This window comes from Passer domesticus, chromosome 6, assembly GCF_036417665.1.
Source record: "Passer domesticus isolate bPasDom1 chromosome 6, bPasDom1.hap1, whole genome shotgun sequence".
NCBI classification, from domain to species: Eukaryota; Metazoa; Chordata; class Aves; order Passeriformes; family Passeridae; genus Passer; species Passer domesticus.
This window is the reverse complement of record NC_087479.1, coordinates 59,309,921-59,333,669: the sequence shown is the minus strand read 5'-3', so window position 1 is coordinate 59,333,669 and position 23,749 is coordinate 59,309,921. Positions and strand designations below refer to the sequence as shown.

The 23,749-nt window shown below is 38.6% G+C and overlaps 1 protein-coding gene across 22 annotated transcripts in view; it reads right to left on the bottom strand.

The window, feature by feature from the left end:
• PPFIBP2 (PPFIA binding protein 2) overlaps window positions 1-23,749 on the bottom strand; it is a 92,974-nt gene that overhangs the window by 48,923 nt on the left and 20,302 nt on the right. For 16 of the 22 annotated variants that reach the window (XR_010365301.1, XR_010365300.1, XM_064426115.1 and 13 more), the window contains exon 3: window positions 14,337-14,551. Coding sequence is in view for 20 of the 22 variants with exons in the window: in XM_064426115.1 (XP_064282185.1) it covers window positions 14,337-14,551 (215 nt within the window). In the remaining 2 variants the exon portion in view is untranslated. Of the gene's footprint in view, window positions 1-1,719; window positions 1,981-2,176; window positions 3,046-4,450; window positions 4,555-14,336; window positions 14,552-23,749 lie in introns of those variants that run through there. The other 6 variants (XM_064426118.1, XM_064426124.1, XM_064426116.1 and 3 more) reach the window with 5 other exon arrangements.

The following is a 23,749-nucleotide window of genomic DNA, read 5'->3' as shown; positions in this document are numbered from 1 at the left end:
GGTGACACATTATTTCAGTGCGACCTAAATAATGTTTATTCCCCTGCTGCTGTTGCAAGATGCCACTGTACACATTAAGTTACAAGATTTCTGCTCAAAACCAGACCCTCCATTATAAGCATCTGAAAATAGCAGTTGTATCGGTTGTTTTGCCTGCCTGGATCTCGTGATTTTGGTTTTTGTTTGCTGCCCTAACCCAGTCCAAGCCACAGATACCACACAAATCCAGCCTAGCCAACTCTGCAACATCAAAACCCATCTGGGTCTCTGAAGTGATTTCTGCTAATGATGAAATTTGAGCCAGCTCTGGCATATTTCACCAAGGCTTTTTGGAAGTCTGTTGCAGTTATTCTCTATTAAATGCCACATGTTACTCTGAAAGCAACTCATAATTTTATTATCAGCCAAAGAGCAGCAGTTTATGATTGCAGGAACTGAAATCTTTATGTGCTGTAACAGTCAGTGGGAGATGTGAGACACTGGGATTCTTGGATGAGAGAATTGATCAAGCAGCTCAGATTGTTTCAAGTCTTGGTTTCTAAATCACTTGTCAAAGGAATTTGGGAGCAGACTGCTTGAAGTTCTCCTGGGAACAATGCAAGATCGCTCTCAGTCTTCCTCCCTTCCCCAACATGTGCTCACCCCTTTACAGAGCTTGCAAGGAAAAGCAGCAGTATTGATATTCTCCTTTATGTACCTGACATAAAGGGAATTGCATGCAGCAACAGCAGGAGCATTATTAATTCCTGTCAAACCTCGTGCCACATTTGAGCACCGTGCCCTCCCTGAGCACAGCCCTCAAGCTGATGGCAGCAGACCTCATTCACCTTTTTGTTAGCAAACCCGTCTTCACAGAAATGAAATTTCTAGAAGCAGGAGTGGCAGACACGCTGCATCCATAATGCCATTTAAATAGCAAATTAATATGTGAGCTCCAAAGACACGTTTTTGAAGAGGTAATTAGCTTTAACTGCCCAGAGCACAGGTTAAACTAAGAGTATAAAGTTACCAGCAGCTACTTCCTGTTGCCTCTTCACTACCCGCTCACTTCCCATTTAATCCCCTCCACAGACACACCCCAGAAATGTGAAAGTTTCCAGAATCGGACGCAAACATTTAGTAAATTAACTTCAGGATTCTCAAGCTCTTATTAAAGACCAACACATCATTAATATTTTACACTTATTCAAGAAACTACCCAAAATAAATGCTCCTAATCACATTAGAATTGACAGATATTTTGTGTTTATACAGCTAGTAAAAACCCAAGAGACCACTTACATTTGTATTCATGTGTGCATACATATAGACAGGCAAGAATTTGCAGGAAAAGTACACACAGGTTAAAACAGATTTTAAAAGAATAAGGAGAGAATGTGTTTCTTTCGTGACACACAAATCCATATTCTAATTTAAAAACCAGCCTAATCTCAGGCATCTAGTCATATCCCATTCATGGATTTTTCTAACACTGAAAAATAAATACTCAGATCATAAAAAAATCTAAAAGCTGACAAAAACAAAGTTATTTTTTCAAGGTGAAAAGAGAACGACACAAAACTATTTTTTTTTTTTAAAAAAGAAGGAAGACAAAGACAATTTCATGCAGTTAATCCATGTCTGGGCAGTTCATCAACAAAATTAACAGCCTTGCTTTTAAAAAAACCCCATCTTTTTAGCAGAGTAACACGCACAGAAGGAAACCACCACCATTTTTACCCGAGACAAAGGCATCCCGAGAGGTCTCATACAGTTACCCCGATGAAGAATCACTTAAGTGGAGAGCTGGTGCAGGAAACTTTTCCCTTTAAAGCACAACATGGTAAACAAGAGCCTCTCCTCTCTTTTGCTATACGTTACCATGCAGGATTTGTTTTGTTGCCCTGCAATCCCCGGAAGGCACGAGCACTTGCCAGAATCTATTGCCATTTGCTCAAAGTTTGATCCTAGAGTTTCATTTTTAAAGACAAAGACAGCTGATTTTCTCCCCCCCCCCGCCCTAAGCCTCCTCCTCCTACACCAAGGCACGTCTTTAATGCACCTCTCATGAAGAAACTCACACCATTTAAAGTCTGAGGCACTGAATGAGTTTCTTTTCGCCAAGCAGAGAATTCTCACTGAGATTTTGCTAAATGTGCATTTAGAAAGAGCAGACAAAGCCCAGCAGATCACTTACCCTCTTTAGCCACGTGAAGTGCTTGTAAATATCAATCTCACCATCCATGCTTTGGGCCCATCTCAGCAGTCACATTCCCAGGGTTAAAAGAAACTTTTGGAAGCAAGCGCTTTGCTTTGTTCTACAGGATGTAGCTGTGATTTCTTCCCCTTTCAACCCTCAGCTTCTGAAATTTTCAGTGCCTGGTCATATTTTAAGCAGAACCCCCTGCCCCTGTCCCACAGTCTTATCCCAAAGGCTTCTCACAGATGTATATATAACAGGCAACTGTATAAACTTCAGGCTCCCCCCCAAACATCTGGTTTTTTTAAACAGCAGATCGGTTTGCAGCAAGAACAACGCAACCCTAAAAACTTTAAAAAGATAACTTGCTAAATGATCTTTAAAAAAGGATCTTTCAAGAACAGCATAAATCTGCAGGAACTGTTCCCCTTTAATGCTGAATAACAAGCTAAAAATTATTAAGCTGTCACTGAGAAACTATTCTCAAGTAGTGCTTTCTCTGGCTTTCTGTTTCAAGAGTGGCTGGAACTCATTACCAAAGACCCCCTATTTCCTGTCTCTGTTCTGCTCCCTGTTTATCGTAACACTACTCAGCCTTCTCAATTTATTTCAGGCTCAGACTAAACCTAAAAATAAGTTCTGCTCTTTGAATTACTTGCCTGTCCTCTCAAAAGACATTATAAAAGGGGAGGAATTCAAGGACAATCCTGTGAATAAGATAATGATCCCATAAATACTGCAATTGCCAAAGAGGTGATTTTCCATCCTAAGAGAAGATGATGATACCCTTCCAAGATATTTGTCTGCTCCTGCTGAAGCTGAAATCTCACAGCATGGCAACTTTTCAAACTTGCAACACCGAGATAAATACGTATGCAACGCAATGCTCTGGCAAGAAGGGAAGTTTAAAGTGTTGCCTGTTATTGTGGTGTCCTCTAGTGCCTCCACACAGCAGTTATCCTTAACTTCTAATTTTTCCCAATAAACTCCAGTTTGCAGTGTTGTTTCTCCCCCAGTTCAAAATGGCTTTGGCCTTAAACCAGGCAGCTGCTTGTTACACACACAAAGACACAAATGCCTCTTCAGACCCAAAGGCAGCTGCCCCCATGGAACCTTTGTGGAACATTTGCTTATCTCCTCACTGCCTTCAGATCCTACAGGCAGACTGACCCCTGGGCTTAGGGGGCCAGCAACCAGCAGCTGGGAAGAGCCAGTGTAAAAGCTGCCCTTGGTGCTAGTGTTGTACACAAAGGACCCAAAGTCTGCAGCTGTAGAAAGCCTTTCCTACAGGGACCTGCCTCACTCAGGGACCCACCCACATTCCAGACTGGGGAAGCCACAGATATGTGACCAAATTTATTCAAGGGGATGTGGGTTTTGAATATTTCAACCATTCTTGGTCCTTTTGACCCAGTGGAGCTCTTTTGAGAACCTCCTACAACACAAGGTAAGAGGGAAGGATATAAATCTAGACTTTCAGTTCCCTTCATGTATTTATTATCTGCTCTTACCTAAAGTCACATGACAAGAAAAACATGACAATTTTTAGCAAGTCACTGCTACAAGGCTTCTAAAGGTGCTGGGATACCTAAAATCATCAGTAAATGTGAGGAGAAAAGGACTGCCTGCTTCCAAAAGCAATGCTACAAGACAGATCTGACTTGGGTTGCCCTGAGCATAGAATATACTTATTTTATGCTGTCTGAAAGTGGACTGGAGCAGTTATTTCTTGAATAGCTAATACTATCTGGAAAAAAAATCTTAATACATCATCAACAGCACATTAAAAAAAAGTAATTACTTAATAGAATACATTTCCCTGTGCATGACAGCCTTTGTCATGGCTGACTAGCTGGAGACTGAATAGGGGTTGTCTTGACCTTAAACATGAATGCCCAACAGTATAAAGCATTTTTTTCCCCCAAAAACATTGTTATCTAATTATGGAGATTAGAAAATACATCCAGCTTTACCTCACAGCATTGCATATCCCATAATACCACCACTGTGGTGCCTTAAAGTTCCACATTTCATCCATTTCAAAACACTGGCTCTAAGACTCCCATTTCAGTCTTATTCAGGGAAGAAGGAAATGCCTCTCTTAAAACACTCCACCACACTTTATCAGCCTTTATCAGCTAATGATTGTGGTTTTAATTTTAAAAACTACAGAAAAACTGTCTTGCTGAACTTCCTAGTGCCCCAGTGTAGCATCTGCATTTAGGGTAGCATCCATTTCCCCTTTGAAAAGTATTAAAAATGACAACATACCTTACTTCTACCTTGCCACTTAATTTCTGTTAGTCGTTCTTCCTGATGAAAAGGTGAGTGTCTGAATTTTCTGCATCTTATCAGCCAGAATGTTGACAGCATACATTCCAGACAGTCACATGCTCACTGGGAGCCTGTCACCTGCATACTGAACTTTACATCCTGCTTGAGCTTTGGCCTGAAACTCTCAGAAACCAGCTGAATGCAAATCTATTGCCCCAGATTTGCTTAGAATGCTTTTCCATTTCACTGGGAAAGCAGGTTAGCTTCTCTGGGCAGTGGGAAAACAAGGAAAATACGTTGCACTCTCAGCATTGCTTCATCAGGTTACCACTATATGTTTTTCTTATTTTCAGGAAATTCATGTCTGTGTGTAGCTCTTCACTGAGCACCAGTTTCTGGTTCAGTGGAGAGGTAAAAAACAAAGAAGCAAAAGCCCACCCACTTCCACTACAGATTCACCACCCCCAAGTGTTACCCCAGAGAGAGGCTGATCCAGTTTTTGCTCTCTTGTCCCCATCAAATTGTCTGTTTTCTCCAGTGCTGTCCCCAAAAATAAAAGAACACACACATTACGGCAATACAAATGCAATGTAGGGCAGTAAAATATTTCATGTTAGCAAAGTTTATATGCTCCATAAGCTGATAACCCATCGGGGTTTATTTGATGCTCCATACTTCCATAGAAAACTGCTGACTACTGCCAGACTTGATTGGACTAAAAACTCCATGTGCAGAACACCAAAGGTGCCAGCCCAAGAACTTTTAGCAATTTTACATTTTTGTGCTGATACACAACCAACAAAATCCACTCAGCTAAGTGAGCCATTGCTTTTAGTTAGCATGTCAAATACTTCAAACCAGGCTTGAAGTCTCTTTTAAATAGTAAACAAACATGCTGCAAGAGCTTTGAAACTGAGAGCAAAAATGCTTTAAATGATCAGCTGCACTTCTCATGTCCCTCCATTCCAGGCTATGAAGAGACAAAAAACCACCCAGAAATCCTCTTAGAACTGGAGGGAAAGGCACTCTCTGGTGTTTTCCCTCTTCTACCAACACTAAGCTGAAGAAGCACAGAGCTGTTTTCTTTTCCACCACTTTCCCCACTCTTTTTCCCATCCAAGTTGGGCCCTATGGACTCAAAAATTATATTTATTAGTATTGTTTTAGCAATTTTACTTTTTATTTGTGATAAAATATAGGTTTTGGCGCAACACAAATGCAAATGGTCAATCTTGTTCTTCTGTTGTCTCTGAATCTTCTGGGAAATTAAAGGGCAAAGGAACAGGAGGAGTCAGAGCAGTCCTCCAGGTGTTCCTTTTCATCAATAACTTATAGATTGTTCTGGTTTCAAATTTCAAATCCCATCAGCCTCTGAAAACACTAGAAGAATTTACACTTGCTCTCTTAGGCCAAGAAACGAAGTGTGCAGGTTTGCATCCTCTCAGCCTCATCAGGGGAGCCCAGTGAGTATGGCCATGCTACAAAAATTTGCTAATTCTCAAGAATTATGTTAATTATTAATAATAGATTTAATATATTCAATGAATAAATTAAGATTATTAAATTAACATAAATTAATTAATAAACCTAATTAACAGAACTGAATAAATATATATTTAATGGTAATATTAACTATTAATAAATTATTGTTTCATTAAGATTATTAATTAAATTAATATAATATAATAAAAGAATAAATAAATAATTATTAAGAATTATTATCAACTTTTCTTACATCTCTTCCTCTGCATATGTTTTTTTAAATTTTTTTTCCCTCCCCCAGTCCTGTGTCTGGGCTGCTCTGGAAACAAAGGGATTATGACCAGATTTTAAATGGGAAAATGTTTTCAGTGTGCCAATTCACACGTGTTATTCTCATGGTGCAGAAAAATGTGAGAGCTTCAGAGAGAAAAAAGAGAGAGAAAATATGGGAATACTTGTGTATAGAGAAACCCAGGCCATTTGTGTAGAAGACAATGGAGGAAGAAGTCCCTTTCTCATGGCAAAACTCACTTCAGGAATCTCAATGAAGTATTTCCTGCAAGAAAATTTGTCTTAGAGTATTAATTGTGACTGACTGATAATGTCTACGTGACAGAGAAAGAAGAAACTCTTGGAACAAAAATTTAAAAAATACACTGCATTCTGTAGATGAGCACATTTGCTTTGCTTACGCTTGTGATAATTTAAAGAAAAATAAATACTATCCTGGGAAACAGACAAGAAATAACATTTTGCAGATGCACAAACAAATAATCCTTTCCCAGCATAAAACACACTCAATCCTAAGGCCTTAATTTGTTGATTAAAATCAAGAATCAGACTTGACCCAGGGTTAAACAGGCTTAGATTCCCATTAGCTAACCCTCACCCCGTTCCATGGTGGTAACCCTTGGCGCAGGTGCTGCCATCCCCGGAGCCATTCCCAGGTCTCCTGTCCCCAGCACTGCCACGTCCCCCCTGGCCACTGCTCCAGCAATGAGCAGCTCCCTTCCCTGGCTGGCAGAAAGGATGGATTGCTGGCTCTGGGATTAACTTACTGTCTGTGAACCCATCCACAGACATTTGCACATTCTTGGCAGTTCCACACATTCCCCACCATATGCTGAAATGCTTTGTCCAGCCCAAGCTCTGCAAGAACTGTGCCTTTTATTTTTTCTTTTATTTTTTTAACATAAGAAACCTGAGTTCTCTGTTTCCAAACAAAACCTAAAAAATATTTCCTGCTTAACAGAGGATCAACATCACTGTGCACTCTTCCCCCAGTTATATGCAGAGCACACTGGTACATAAAGAAAATAATTAAAGATATTTATTGTCATCCTACCACGCAACACATGACAATAAGTCAGGTTTAGTTTCCTGTCTCAAATGCTTCAAAGCACTGCTGAAACTACTAAACCTGCAATAGATGAGGATGTGAGACATTTGAAACAGGATATTTACCAAATATTTGCATCCACACCAGTACAATACCAGGCAACAGTTTGCCACTTCGTGCTATGATGCACATCAGATTTTCTCTTCTAAATTTCAGAATGGAAATATAGCAACCTCCACACCCCGCCCCCCCCCCCCCCCCCCCCCAAATAGAATAAGCTGCAGATACACCTTTAAAAGTCCTTATTTCTGATAAGGAATATACAAATATTATTTTCATTTTTTTCTTAATTATTAAGAAAAAATATCGTGCAGCACAAATGCAAATGGTCAATCTTGTTTGTTCTTCTGTCATCTCAATCTACTGGGAAATTAAAAGGCAAAGGAATAGGAGGAATCAGAGCAGTCCTCCAGGTTATCCTTTTCATCAATCATTTATAGATTGTTCTGGCTTCAAATACCAGAAATTTTAAAAATTTCAAAAAAAATCTAAAAATTTAATTTTTTTTTTTTTTTCTTAAGCATTAAGCATTTCAATTTTTTCTTTCATTACTGAGGAAAATTAAGCCTATTGTTTTCAACTTCTGGAAAAGAACAGGATGCCAACATGTTTACAAAGTTTGTCCAAAATAAGTGGGGTTTGTTTCCCATTTTTAAATGGTCACAAATGCTGAAAAAATATTTTGTTTCGTATTATTAGCATACTAATCCAAAAGAGAATGAAATAACTTTTTTGCAGATACAATATTGCTATGTTTGTCATAACTAATAAGATTTAGCAAATTTCGGTAGGTCAGCCTATCCATCCAAATTGTGTGAAATGTGAATAGGAGCTATATAGAGAAATATTTCAAAGTTATGCTCTTCTTCTATTGTACAAATAATGCCTCCAAATCAATACAGGGACCTTTTAAAATGAAATTTGTCTCCAGTTTCTCTACACCTTTTCTGTCAACAGCATTGTTTAAGGAAACAATTCCCCCTTACCAATCCCTCTGCTAATTACTTTATGGAAAACATTTTCCAAGGTTTCCTGTAGATCCACTTGAAAAATGCATTTATGCACGAGTGTTTGTTAAATGAATACAGTGTGTAGCATTTAAATCAGTGAAAAGTAATGCAGCTGGAGATTGCAGTGAGAGATCAGAAGGTGAGATGGAAAAGGGACTCCATGCATAGCATCAGACACAAAAGGAAAGGTGAATTAATGGGATATTCAGCCACTTAGTGCAAAGGAAAGCACTGAAGCCAAGAGCTGAACATGAGTTGTACAAATGGAACTGAATAAATTGTATTTTTGAAGGATAACTTGCAATTTCTGTACAAAAATATGGTTTCCTACAGAGTATTGCACTGACAGGATCAAGGTGTGGACAGCTGAGGATTGTACCTGAGGGCAAACTTCATATATGTCAGCAGAGTACCTTGAAATCTTGGGAAACTTACATAAAATACAGTTATTTTATAATATTTATGATATTCCTGTTGTAGCAGGGATATCACCTGTCTTCCATGAGTACTCTCAGCCTCAGGGCATAACTCAATCCTGTTTAAGCACTTCTGCTCACTGTAGTTTAGGGTGGCTCTGTTAAACATTACTGAACGTCACAAGGCTGAAAGAAAATGACATCTTAAGAAAGAGATCTAAATCAGTCCACTGCAAAACTCTTTTAAACTTCTATCAATTCTTCATGTAGAGAAGACCTTCTTTTTCTGAGAGCTCTGCAGTGAGCAGGCATAGTCAGAGGGGATGGGCTTGGTTCTTCCCAGACACAGCAACCACAGAACATTGGGAAATAAGGCCTGGTTTAGAAAAGTTCCATGCAAGCTCTGTACAGCAGCAGCTCCACTGTCTCCAAGGCATTCTCTGGCATTCCTAAATGGCTGAACTCATGAAGGGCACCTCTCTGCTGGCTCTGGTGTCCTGTGAATTGCTCTGAAACACCTGGGGAACCCTGAGAGGACCAGACTTTCCAGTTCAGGCCTTCCTTGCATCATCAGTTCACCGAGAGGAGGACTGGGATATTCAGCTTTCAACTCTGAGTCCTTCTCAGAAAACAGAACCCATCTAGGGTTTCCAGCTGGCAAAAATAAACACGAATGCTTATGGAATGACTGCTTTTCTACGCTGTCCCAGGCAGGCTCTGCTGCTCCCTTTTCAATCTAACATGTGCTCAAATCCCTTGGCAGTGGGGAGATCCAGCTATAAATATCTCCATCAGGACTCCCAGCAGTTCAGTTCTGCAGTCACATCTCCCAGCAGATAAATGACTTTAACTGGTGTTGCTCAGAATACATTCCCTTCCCACTCAGCTGTGGCTGAAAAATGCTATTGATACTTTTTTAGAAAAGCCTGTTTTCTAGTGCCTGGAAGTGCCCTGAATTCAGTCATTTTCTGCCTCTCTTCTGGATGGATAACCCTGGGAAATGAATCTTGGACAAAAGCAAAATAGAGAGGCCAGTGATTAGGTTTCAGCAGAGCACTTTAACACATGCTTAAAATAAAACTTTGAAGTGACTTCCAAACTCCACAAGCTCCACCAAGTCAGAATTCTGACTGGCCTTTACTGTTTTCACTCAAATCTTTGTTATGATACTGGGAAAAATTATTCCTTGATTTTAACCTGCAGTGGAAACAATCTCTTTTGAACCTTAATTATGAGCTAATAGCAACCAAGATTGTAAAGAATTTATCCTGTTTCTGCTAAAAAGTCTCTGGTTTTACCACTAAAGAACGGATCCTCAAAAGAAACAAAGCACAGCACATATCATAAGGCAAGTCACATTTATTAAAAATTGCCTCTACCACATGTTCCTCTACTATTTCTTCTGCTCTTCCCTCCATTTCCTCAAATATTTAGGAAGATTTTCACAGTCAATCTTCCAAAAAACCTTTGAATAATCAGAAAAATACTAATGAGTTTTCAAGAATTGGCATTTTAAGGCTTATTCTATAAAGCCACATGATGGAGCGGTTGGCTTTAAATATAGATGTTCCACTAGGAGGAAGATCATGTTTTGCAGTCCTGAAAAAGAGGCTTAAGGTCCATTGTAAGAACATAAGTGTTCCTCTTTATTCAAAAAAGGATTGCATGAAGGTGGATAGAATAAAACCCAGAATGAACAGTATGGAAATTCATCTAGAGATATGAAGCTGTAACTAAATACTAAATTCTCTTGTAGCTCACAAAGCCAAATTGCCACTGCAGCAGTTAATTTTTAATGCTGAAATTACTATCTGCTTTGTGACAGGTCACGGGGTCACTGGCAATACTGAAATATTTAACAAGAAACATGGATACTATCCATTAATTTGTTTTGTACAAACTCTCCCAGATAATCCCTAGGTCTTTGTGTTGTTTTTAAGGCCAAAGAATTTACAATCATAAAGCCATGTAAAGCATTTCAGACATTCTCTTCAGGGTAAAAGTTTTTAACACAATTCTTAAGTGGTTAAAAGTCTATTAAAAAATTAATAATATTTTTTTCCATTTTAGGTATGCCAGAAGATTTGTGCAACTACAGAAACTATAAAATCCTCATTCTATGTGACACAGAATCTTTGAATTCAGTGCTTTGTCAAACCTATTTCATCTATCTCAAAGCAGGGACAGCACAATTACTGTGTCCAGTTATTCTGTAAACTCAGCAACATGAATTGTTCATAGATCCCAGACCACAGGAAAGAAAGAAAAAAAAAAGGTCTTTTCAAAAAGAACATCTTTAGTTCAACAGATGCTGTGCCTTGATCTTAGAGGAAACACCAAATTACCATTGGCGCCATAAGAAAAAGGAATTCAGCAGCTGCTCTCAAAAGAGTTAATAGGGAAGGTAGTATCAGGTATGAAATATGACACCTAAAGTTTTCCTATTCTAGACATCTCTAAATATTCCCACATCTTTGGTATTCACACCTAGAGCAGATGGGACAAAGAATATAAAAGTTATCATTGGTTAAAAAAAAAAATAAATCCGAAAGATAATTTGGTGACATTTCATGCCTGATGAATTCCAGAGTTTGGTGCTATGGACCTGAAGGCAGGTGAGACCAACTGCAGTATCTATAAACAGCACAGAAACTTCCTGACTTGATCAGTAATAAACTTGTGGGCTTCAAAGCTAGCCAAAGGCTAAACTCCACAGCCTTTATTTATTTATTTGGAGGTGCAGTTCAGCACATTAAGTGGCAATTCCCAAAGCTGCAAAGCTACGTGAGTTATGAAGCCAAGGGGCAATTTTCTGCAGAGGTAATTTTCCCCATGCAGGTACAACTGATCTCTGGGTTCTGGATGTTACCCCAATAAAAACAGCACAAAGAATATCCAGCTCCTTCCTGTCCTCTGAGCTGCAATCCCAAATCCTGCTGCGTGGCAAATAGAGCAGGCACACCCACCCTGGGCCTCAGAGAGCTCCCAGGGCTGCATTAGGTTATGAAGATTGCTAATGCAGAAGGAGCACACCAGACAATCTCTGGGATTTTTATCCCATAGTTTGCTTAAACCCAAATGCTGGCAGTCAAATGCTGCTGTTTGATACCATCCAGCAGGAATGAGCCTCCAGTCTTCCTTCTGACTTCCCTTTCTGTGGTTTCCCAGCAAAGCAACACAGGGCAGTGGCAAAACACACATTCCAATTATTTTTATTAGGCATATTTGTCTTCTTGATTAGCCATGGCAGCTGAAATGCTTTTTGGTAACAATTTTCAACCACACACTGAAGAGAAGGAGAACAGCACACTTTTCTTGAAAGAAGCATACTTATCTGCTTTTAAAAACATGGAATGGCTTTTTGTATCTTCAGTTTCTAATGTGTGCCTAATCAGGATAACTTGGGAATATTTTTGGTGCCCATTTGAGTAAAATGTTAGAAACAGAGCAATTGTTGTAGTCTCTGAAGCTGCACATGCTAGAGCAGCTGTGCAGCTTCAAAGGAAGGTGCATGGACCCCAAAAATAAACAGATGTGGAATAAATCACTCACAAAAGAAAATCCCTCTCCATTTATAGCTATTACTTAACCTGTAAGAGCTCAAAACAATAAAATCTCAAAGGAATTATTTCACCATCCACTGTTGGCTGCATACATTTCACATACAATATTTGTTGCAATTCAAATACTGCTACTGATATTAAGCAGTATTTTATATAACAGTTTTGTGTTTCAGTTGAATATAACAAAATACACTCCAAATCTCTGTGCTCAGTTATTAGCCTGCACTTTAGGCAGAATGCTTAGAAGAGACGGTGGAGAATGTGCCACATCTAAGTGATTTTTTTTTAATGATACTCCAGCATTTCATAGAGTAATGATCACCAAACTGCCTTTGAGGCTCCCAGGGTGAATGGATTCACTGAGATGCAGAGTTCTCATTCTTTGGACCTCACTACCTCAGCTATCCTGACATATGACACATATTAAGTGCCATGTTTCATAGCTCTGGGCTGGAATGAAGGAAATTTCAGTATGGGACACAGCTATGAAATACATCTTCCATTTCATTTAATGAGCTGAATTTGATCAGATTTCTTCCACAGAAATTATACACATGCCTGAGAATTATTTGCATTTTTTAAAAAATTCAAGAAAGGTCTTCAAATACATAAAATTACTATCTGTATTCAAATAACAGTCACAGTAATTATGCACTATCCTCCCTCAATGCAGAGCAGTGCAGAATATTTTAAAACCAGTTATCTCAACATGCTGTAGAAATACTCCAAACCACACCCTCCCTGTTTTCTTGGTTCTGAATCCAGACTGTCCAATTGCTTTGTCTAATAAATACTACTCTTGATACAGGTCCAATTTTACTGTGAACAACTCTGAAAATCTGGCTTTTATGCACTAAAATAATCTCTTATATCATAAAGATTAGAAAAATCATTAAAATTTCTGCTGAGGCAAGCATTTGGTAAGAGCTGGCCTAAGGATACCTGAATCCAAAATCTAACACTGTAAATGCAAATTAAGCATTGCCTACACCTTTAGCTTTCAAAAGTGGGACCAAATTCTCATTCATTTCTCTCACGTGGGCCCAAACAGGATTTTCCAGCCACAGAGTGGAGAATGCCAAGGAGCCTGGAGCTGACAAGCTGAAACAAAAGCAGCCAAAACCTGGGGTTACAGCCAGCCCTGGCAGCCCCAGCAGATCATAAACACCAAACCAGGGGCACAGGCATGGCTCCATGGAAGTCACATGCACTGGCAAAGCCAGAAGGAAAAGTATTAATCCAGGAAACTTTCTGGAGCTGGGGGAGCCACAGTTAGGTTTTATTCATGAGGAACCCACCAGTCCCTGGCAGTGGCAGGTTTGAGGAAGGGGAATTTTGTGTTTTTCTTCCTTTACACCCAGGGAGTCTCTTCTTTTGAGGTCTGTCTCAGGCCCTGCTCCTCACCTGGTAAACCTCAGCCTTTTGCAGTGTAGTTGGATTTTTATTCCCCATCTATGCCAAGAGGAATGTCTCCCCTTCAGAATCAAAGGCTTTTCTGCATTTAGCCCCCCCTGCCTGGTCTACAGGATGCTTTGGAGATCTGTAATACTGATAGCAAAGGCAATGCAGCAAGGAAAGGGAAATGAGGATCATCCAGTCTGGATCTGTCCCTTCAACAGAAAATGTCACTCTATTCTAAACTGAGTTTAAAAGTTAGAAGTTTTGTAAATAGTTTTAAATTTGTTATGTGCAGCATAAAGTGAAATAAAGCAAGCAAACAAACAAACAAAAAAAAGACAGAAAAGACAACTTTTTTTTTGTACTTCATTTTTACTATCTCTTCTCTCCCCAAAGAACAAAATAAGGTCTTTTACCAACTTCTTCTACTGCTATATCTGCATTGCTTTAGAAATCAGTACCTAAAGCAGTGATATCCTCAGCTGTTATTGCTCACCACCCCCTGCAGTCCTCTAAGTATGCAGATTTCAGTTACTATGAAAATGATTTAAGCATGGAAATAGTTGACCCAACCCTGTTTGCAGACAAAATGGAAAAGCTCAAATAACAACTCACCAGGTTCTCCTCAAACCACTCCCTCAGACACAGTGCTGTGGCCCCTGGGATTTGGTTTCTCAGAGCTTCTTTCTCCTGAGGGTCCTCCAGCATCTCCAGGGCCATCTTCAGATCTTCCAGGAGGTGCAAAATTTGAAATGTGCCCAGGTACACTGACGGAGCAGGTGACACAATATCATAACCACCATTAGCATACTCTGTGGCTGACTTTGTGCCTAAAGAAAAACAAAGTGAGGAGAGACAATAATGTCATATATTCGCTCTGCTGGTGGCAAATTGTAGGTACTGCACACCACAATATTTGGACTTCAGACTGAGAAGTTTCACTGCAGGCTGAAAACCTTAATTTCAGGCTTAGAAATACCTGAATTGGTCTCTAGAGAAATCATGAAATCTGGAGAACCAAAGCAAGAGGTGTGTACATGCATATCAAAAAAGAATTTTGACCTAGGTCACATTTGCACATTATAAATCCCAAAGTTTATCCCAAATCACCTGTAGTTTTCCACAGTTACCATGAGATGTCACTAACTTCTCAGCTACACCATTGAAAGTCCCCACACTGCACACTGCAAAGTAATGAATGACTGATGCAGCTCTCTGACAAGAAACTGGGATCAAAATAGATCATGTTACCAGATCTAGAAAAACAGAAATGACCATGAGCAGGTTTAGAACTCCCCCACAGAGAACAGCACCCAAAAAGTTAGCAAAAAACAGCAAATGAAACTTTTCTAGGTCTATAAATCACTTTTCTAGCTCTCCCAATTGCACTGTCTCTTTCCTGCCAGTCCTCCAACACACATATTATTTTTCTCAAAAAGAACAGGCACAAAAAAAACCATAACTAACTTATGGAAGCATTATAAATAATACAAATTCTGAGATCTCCAAAACTTGTTGCTTTAGTACCCTGTGTGTTTTAATGAGGTGCACACGGAAGCTCTCTTTTCACAGTACTGAATTTCAGACCTTGATTTCATTTAATATGCCTTTGTGTCTTTAAGAAGCAGTCAGGTAGAAAATTTCTATTTGCTCTACTTTTAAAACTTTTTATTTACAATTCATTGCCTCATGTATATAATGGATCATATACATGTTCTCTCTGGCATAAAAAATAATTTCTCTTCCTATCTGACATAATTGGAGGGTTTTTCTTAGGTTTTTTATCATTCCCATTGCACTGGCTCTACATAACATTTAGTATTCATTGGAAAACTACATAATTGATGTACACAAGGGGATTTTAATAATCTCTTTGGTATTATTCTTTTTACTTCTATGTGTTAGTAACGAAGGGAACAAAAATCTTTGAAAATGACCTGCTACGTTTATTTTTCCCCTGAGCAGATGTATCTAATGTGATGTAAAAATGTATAAGAAATTCAGATTTTCTTCTTGAATGCACAGTATCTCACATTAATCAGTGTTAGTTTGCCTGCTGTGGTCATTTATCTACCATGGTCTGGGCACTGCAGACTATATTTGAACCCAGTGTTTCATTTTACCTGCACCTGATACACATCACATGAATACACCAACACTGGAGGAATAACTTCTGCACCTAAAGTAGCTTTTAACCAAATGGCTAATTGATCATTTAATGCTAATATTATTCCCAGTTTTTGAACAAAGACAATACTTGGTCTCTCATTTAATGAATCCTTAATTTTACTCACAGTTTTTGGGGAAATTTAAATAATATTAACCAGGTTTTCTTCAAAAACTCTTTCAATCACCCAAAGTACTCTGTCATGTTTTTGCAAAAAATTGTGTGGCTTGAATTCTACCATATGATCCATGTGGGGAGTTTTTAAACTGTTTTAAATAAGGAGAAGCCCTCCCTGGACATTTTGCAAGGCTCTGTAGCAGGATTTTTCTTTTTTTATTTTGGTAAAACAACAGTCATTTTCACTACTGGAGCATTTCATATTACCTTAATCTCTTTCAGACTCAGAATATTCTGTTTGATCCTGTTGACCTCTACTGCTTATGAATTTATTTCAATACCTCCAGTGCAAGATCTCATCTTAATTTCTGGCCAAGACCATGTCCAAGATAAAGTTTCCTCAATATCCAGTGCTCCAAGGCTGCCACAGGAGACAACCTCACCCCGTGAACCACCCTTGGCTTCCTGAATGACTTCCTTTTGATGGGAGGATCAACTGACTGCTCTCTAACCCCTAAATGACATTTTCTTATGTATTTCTATGCTCTCAGCTACTCAGGCCAGCTTGTTTCTGTATCTCCCAATGCAGATTCATATTAAACTATTAAACTAAAAATAGCAGATTTACAAATTGAGTAAGGGGCCATTTGGATCATATAACCAATGACATCTCTTCATTCAGCCAGAGAGGTTTATTACATTCTGAGAGATTCACACACAAATATGACACTGACTTCTAAAGCAGCATTGATTCCATGATAATTGTGCCATTTCTCACTCTTCTGGAAAACTCCATGCCAATATTGCCTTTTTGCTTAGCAAACACTTTTCACCCTGGAAAATCAGACAGGATTCAAGGCTATTTCATACTCAGCTGTGGTGGCTATTATCCCTTCAATGAACTGGCAATTTAAAATATTTATGGAATGGAAAAAAACTGAAATGGAGCATTCCGCTATAGGTTTTTTCATGTTATTTTTATGACTATGTTTTATTTATAGATAAGAGAAAAAACCAAACAAAATTCCACATAATCCAAACAAAACCACAGAGACTTACAGGCCCACAACAAATACTTCAGGTGTGAAAGAAAAACCAACCAAACAAGCTAAATACAATTTAAAAACAGTTGTTCAGGAGTTCAGTTAATTGCCCTAGATAGTTTATATAGTCAAATAAACATCTCCATCAAGTGTACCACTGTGACTTTCTCCAGGACAGTATTGGTGACACCTTTGCTCAGCAGCCCAAGTGACTCACTGTGCATCACTTCTTATCTCAATCCTGGCATTGTCAGGACTAGAACACTCCTGGCAATATCTGCCTTCCACAGCAAACAATCCCAGGTGATGCAGGAAAATCCAGTGTCAGTGATATCCCCACATTTCATTGTGCCTTTTTTTGATTTGCCTCTACCAAAATACCAGGGAAAACAGCATGTACACACAAGGACTGCCATGTTTAAGAAACTGATTCTATAAAGGATAAAATTTCTAAAGTGCTGGAGCACAGGCAAAGCCAGCCAGGAATTCTGTGATTTTCTGAGACTGGGCATGCTCCATATGCATCCTCACCTTTTGCAAAATGCTGAATTGCTTTAAAATGGGTTTGCTATGGATTGCTAATGTGGTCCCTTTTATTCTCCTTGCTGCAATTGAAAATGGAGAACTCCTTGGAATGCAACAAATAATGCACTTTGTACTAGGGACAGAAATGCAGAAATACAGAGCCCAACCCAGCATTTTAATTCAGAAAACTTCCTGATTTAATGCTAAAATTCAAATGAATCACAGGTTTGCTTCTCTTATTTGCTTTCCATGTAGTTTCATATTAAGTAGGATTGCACTGCTCACCAGAAGAACACACCCTGGAAAACAGAGGTGTGTAGGAGTAAATAATTCTATTTCTTTGCCTTGCTTTAAACCTTGACATCGTTGTGCTGCAAAGTTTTAGCACCAGACAGTAAGAATTTGGATGAGTCTTGTAGATTAATGGAAATAAAACAAAAAAAAAAAAAGAGATGCCACACAACATTATTTGTTACCAGCACTCTCCACCATTAACAGCTGTCTGTATCTGTGTAGATTTATTATAAATAACTGAAGAGGGGAAGAATGCAGTTCAAACATCAGAATTTTATCAACACCCAGGAAAAATAAGTACAGTTTTGAACTCTTGCAAAAGGACTAATTTTTTTCTTGAGCAAGTACCTCACTTCTTTTTCCAGGGGTAAACAGCACATAGGGGAATCTTTTGTCATGAAGTTTATATAATACCTAACACCATGGTTTCCTAGTGTCCTCCTGGAACACAATTATTCATCATGAATGTTCACTTTAGAAGAGCAGGGAAAAAAAGAAAGAAAGGGAGAAAAAGTGTTGAAACTGAGACATTCCAAGTAGCTCCCTCCTGGCCTCCCCAAACAGTCAGTGAGTGAAGGAGGTTAAAGGCAGCTGCACATGTAGGCAGGAAGAATAAAATAAGTAATAAAACAAGCAAAACAACTTTTAAGTTACACATTTCCTCCACCCTGACCATGCAAGCACATTTTTCTCTCAGAGTTCCTTGCAATTAGTAGATTGGCTTCAAAGAAACATTCCTTTTGGGCAAATACATAACCTATTCAGAAAGGAGCACTGCCAGTAGGTTGCAAAAATAAGTTACTAGGCACAAGTAAAGAAAGAGGCAAACGCCCTGCCAGGTTGAAAACCCCCTCTCCTCAGCCCATTGTTGTGTGCATTCATCCATCACACAGCTTCCATCTCTCCTAGCAGTAGATGTTGTGTTTGATCTCTCCCTTGCATCTTAAACTTCTGATCCTCCGCCTTCATCCTTTTCATCTCAATTTTTTCACTCTCAAACTGGCTGAGTTTTGAAAAAAAACCAGGTAATGTACAACTCAACCACCAGTGGTTAAAAAGAGACTTTCCAAAGCTTGTTGGCTCCTTTAGATCACAAATCAGCAAAAAACAACAAAAGCCCCCCAGCAAACACCAAAACCTACATCTATGCTGGGTAAGGATGACTTTATAGAAAGCTGAAAACATTCATGAGCAACAATATTGACATCTGACCAACAGGGGTTAGAATAAAGTTATAAACATACCTTTCCTCTGGCCTTTCAGTCAATCATTACACTGCTAGAAAACACATTTTTACCTGAATTTTTACTCAGTGATCACCTAGGTTGTCCAAGTTCTTCCTCTCTCCTTCAAGATTACACGGTGCAATTTTCTTTGAAGCACAGTTTTCTTTTTCTCATGGAGACAGCCTTCAAAATGTGAATTTATGTAAACCAGCAGTAAGGGCTGGACAGGACATATTTCAGCCTCCTGGTTCCTAAGCCTCCTGCAGAATCAGTGAAGAGGGAGCTCACACAATCCTTTCTTCCCATACTGTGATGCAGAATACATCACAAACTGTGTGTTTTGAATCACAGCTCATATTAACTTCTCCTCAAATCTCTGCTTTTAGATCTTTAACTACAGGGAAAAGTAACTATTAAACTGGATTAGCAGGAAGCCCTAGGAAAAAATTTCCAAGCCTAAAAACACTAATGACCACATTCAGATGAGAGCTTCACACAGCTCAGATGATTTTCAGCTGAGCTCTGCCTACAATCACACATGGCATCTTTGAGACAATTTCCAAGAACTGTCTATAATTTCTTATGCAAATTATAGGTGTAATTACTCAGACTTCTTTCCTGCATGCTTCTAGACGCTGAGCTGTGATGTGCAGCACTTTTAGGGACTGCACTCACAGCTACAACAAAAACAGTCTCTCCTATCCAGAAACACAAGCTAAGCAGCCTGGTGAAAAAAAAAAGAGGATGGATTATGCAGCTGTAATTGAGGTTTGAGGCTAAGTCTCCATTGCACAGGAAAAACAGGATCAACACATTTATTAAAGAAAAAAAAAATACTTGCAGGATTTTTCTCTTTTAAAAAAAAATTACACATAAAGGAGTGTATTTAGGGGCAGTGAAATCAGTAGTTTCAGTAAAACAGTGTTTCTAGCACAAAATCTATAATTGTTTGGAATAAGCAGTAAAATCATTCCGTTTGTGAGGAAGTGAAGGAAACTTGTTTCATTAAGATGACAGTTTTCACTTTTAAAAAGACCCTCAAATTAATTTCATTAACTTAAAGAAGTGGACAAGATACAATTTTGAATTTAATGATACCAAACCTCTTTAAATTTAAATCTTAGAAATCTGTCCACTTGCCTGTTAAAGAACTGACTCACTCATGTACTGAAGAACAGATCACATCATACAAACTACAAAAGGACCTTTGTGTCCCAGATTTTCAATCCCGTGGGGCTTTGGCCATCATGGTTTAACTAGCCTTTCTTTGCCACATGTTGTATCTGCAGCTATTTAAGTCTGTTTCTTTTCAGTCCTTTCCCAAAACTCAGTAAAAACAGCATTGATGTGTGGAGTTTATTTGGTAAAACTGCAATGTATTACTTTGTTAAGTTGGTGTAAGTGTCCAGGACACGACAGTATTTCTGCTGTTTTATACTAAAAAACCTATCTCTTGTCAGAACTAAAAAAATTAAGTAGCATATTTAAACTGTAAGTATTTTTCCATTTTGAATTAGTTTTAACTCCCATTTTTAAGAAAACTTCTGTTGCTTTGCTGGAAAGGCAAAAACACTTTCAAGGGAAGCCAAAGACCAAATAGATCAGTAAATCAGTTTGACTTGGACCACTTTGCCTTACAGCAAACAATTTTAAACACCTATTTTTTAGATAATAATTAAGTATTTATAGGAAAGATGGTCCCAGTGCTTTCAACTCTAAGTTCTGCAGTTCTGCTGTATTTGCAGAGGGAATCCATCAATCCTGCAAGCAATATTGAGAGGCTCCCCTCTCCATCCTGTGCTCAGAGCCCCGTGATTTTGAGAAAGTGAGAATGGGAAGCGTGTTTGGGGACAGCTGTAGTGACCTCTTGCCAAGTGAAGCACTCAAAATTGAGGAAATTCCAAAGGTCAGGTTGCTCTGGCGACCCTGGGGAAGAGATGAGTAGCCAGTGCTGCACAGGCACAAATCAGCATGCAAGGTGCCCTGATTTTCACATGCTTCCAAACCTAAAATGCACCTGGACACTTATGCAAAGTCTTAACCTGAAGGCTACAGCACAGTAAAAGCCTTAATAAATAGCTGATTATAGTAACAAATAGCTGTAATGGTTATTCAAGTGTGTACATTCGTTTTAGGTGTTGTTAACAAAATTAAAGGCAAGGCCACAGAGACCGGCATGAAACATGGTGGATATCTGAGGAATTAACTAATCAGCTTTTCTGAAGTCAAGCATCTGAAAATAAATGACAGCAACTTAAACAAATTTGAAGTGGTAAAAAATAAAACCCCACAAATTATAAACTGTAAATATTGTGTTCAGCTTTTTTTATTTCCTCCTTTAATATCCTGGATAGTTAGAGGTCACTTACAATTTTTATCTTTCCTTTCCCCTCAAGCTCTCATCATTCTTGACACACAGTTTTCTGGAACTGTTATGACAGGAAGTTATGTATTCCTCTACCAAAGACCTCATTTCAAGTAATTTTCTATGCAATTTCCTTTTTCATATCTCTATTGCTGTAAGATCTATGCATAAACACACTGTAGTTAATGGTTATAAAGCCACAATATTATAACTTCACAAATGCTCACCTTACTTAATGCACAGCAGTAACAAGATACACAAGTGCTCTAAGTATATTCTTTTTTTCAGAAAAAGTAGCCTAAATCATTGATTGAAAAATAACAGAAAAAAAGGAAATGCACTAACCATAACTAAGCATAGCCTCTTAACACAGGTGTAATTTATTTAGAAATGCAAGAAAACCACTGCAACTGTTGTTGTCCACTTATTCTGATCTATAATGACGGAAATTGCTTAGTATTTAAATTATTCTGTTTTGCCCATCATTATTTTAAATAGTTCAGTGCTCTGAAGTGAAATTCTACAAAGATTCCTATTAAAATTATAAACTTATACACTTTTAGTATAGAAACCAAACTTTGAGTTTGAAAGTATTGTAAACCTTGAATAGGTTTTAAGTGATAAAAATACAAAACTGCCTGGAAGTGTACAAACTGAAAAGAACAAACAGAGGCTATTTTCTAGCCATTCTGTACAGTCCCAGCTGTGCCCATCAGCTGCATGGACTCCAAATGAGACCCAGCAGCTCCTCCCCAAGACACAAAAACAGGATTAAGTGCTCTCTGTCTGCTCTGGACAATTTCAATCCCTCGTGAAGCAGAACAGAGGTGTCCATCCTCCTCAGTTACAGTGCTCTGAGACTGAATGAATCCTGTGATGACACGTGGCTCTGCAGGGTTGAAGGATGAGGTCACCAGGAAATATTGTGATTTCCTTTTATTTACCTAGGAACTCAGTGAAAACTTTGTTCCACAGAACCTAAAGCCCATCCAAAGGAGTTCAAGTGAGTGGCAGTACTCTTTTTTTGTTTAGAAACCAAGTTCTAATCACTTATTAGAGGTGATTTAATAACCCCCACAAACAGGTCCTCCTTCAAATTCTGGCTGGTAAATCCCATGAGGAAAATGCATTAAGCTTGCACTAAGAGCCTGTTTATCTCTGAAGTACATTTTCCTCTGGAGGCCCCTTTTCCAGCAAGGCTGGGTTTCTAACACAGCAGCCAAAGCCATAACACCAACATTCTGCCAGCTCAGGAGAAGGGAATTCACACATGAATACTCCTTACTCAACTTTTAAATTGTATTTACTTTTTAATCTTTCTGTGCTAATACTGAAGCATTGACACAGACCCATATGATAACACATTTAACTTTCTCATTATTTTCCAGTGAGCAATAATTGCAGGAGCTCTGGTTAAAAGGCAACTCAGTAATTACACTGATGACTTGGTGAATTTGAAGAGACTCTGTAGCAAACTACATTGTGATGGGATTTTTTAGAACTTACAATTAATGGTCATTAATCACAAAAGGAAATAATGGATTTGCAAATTGATGACAGCGAGAAGCAGTTTGATATAAAATATTTGTAAAATAAAAACTGTATTAATTTGTTATTGTATATTGCAAAGAAAAATAACCAAAATCTACAGTCCTATAAAGAAGCACATCTTAATAAATGGGTACAAGCTGAATAAAAGAAGTAATGACTTGGTTAAAGCTCAGAGGGAAACAATGCCAAAGTCACGCACCTTAAATGAAGAATGAGTAGATTGATCTGATACATGATGCCTTTTTTTAGAGGAAGCCTCTGTTTGGAGTGCAAGTCACTCCAGCTAATGGCTAAGTGATGTGCATTGACAATCACATTAGCCCTTTTTGCTATTTTAGTCAAATAAGGCTAATCATTTAGCGTGCCTAATTTATATAGCTCTGAGGGCGGGTTATCAGTACAGATGTACCGAGGCATAAAAGACTTGGGAACACTGACCTATCTGTCAAATTTGATCAGGCCCAGTGAAATTCAATTTGTTAATCTTGCCTCACAATCCTCCCCTCGTGCAGTCTGAGCACTAATAGGTTTTGTGCTGCACTGAGAATGAGCACAGGCTGCAATGGGACTGCTTGGTTGGATTAATCAGAATCATGCATGGGAGATGTCACCTCTTGGAGCAAGGGACAGGACTTCTACAGTTGGAAGGCTAAAAGTTCAAATCTATAAACACTTGTGATATATCATTTGCATATATACCCAGTTCTTACCCCAAATGGCCACAATCCAATATTTTATTG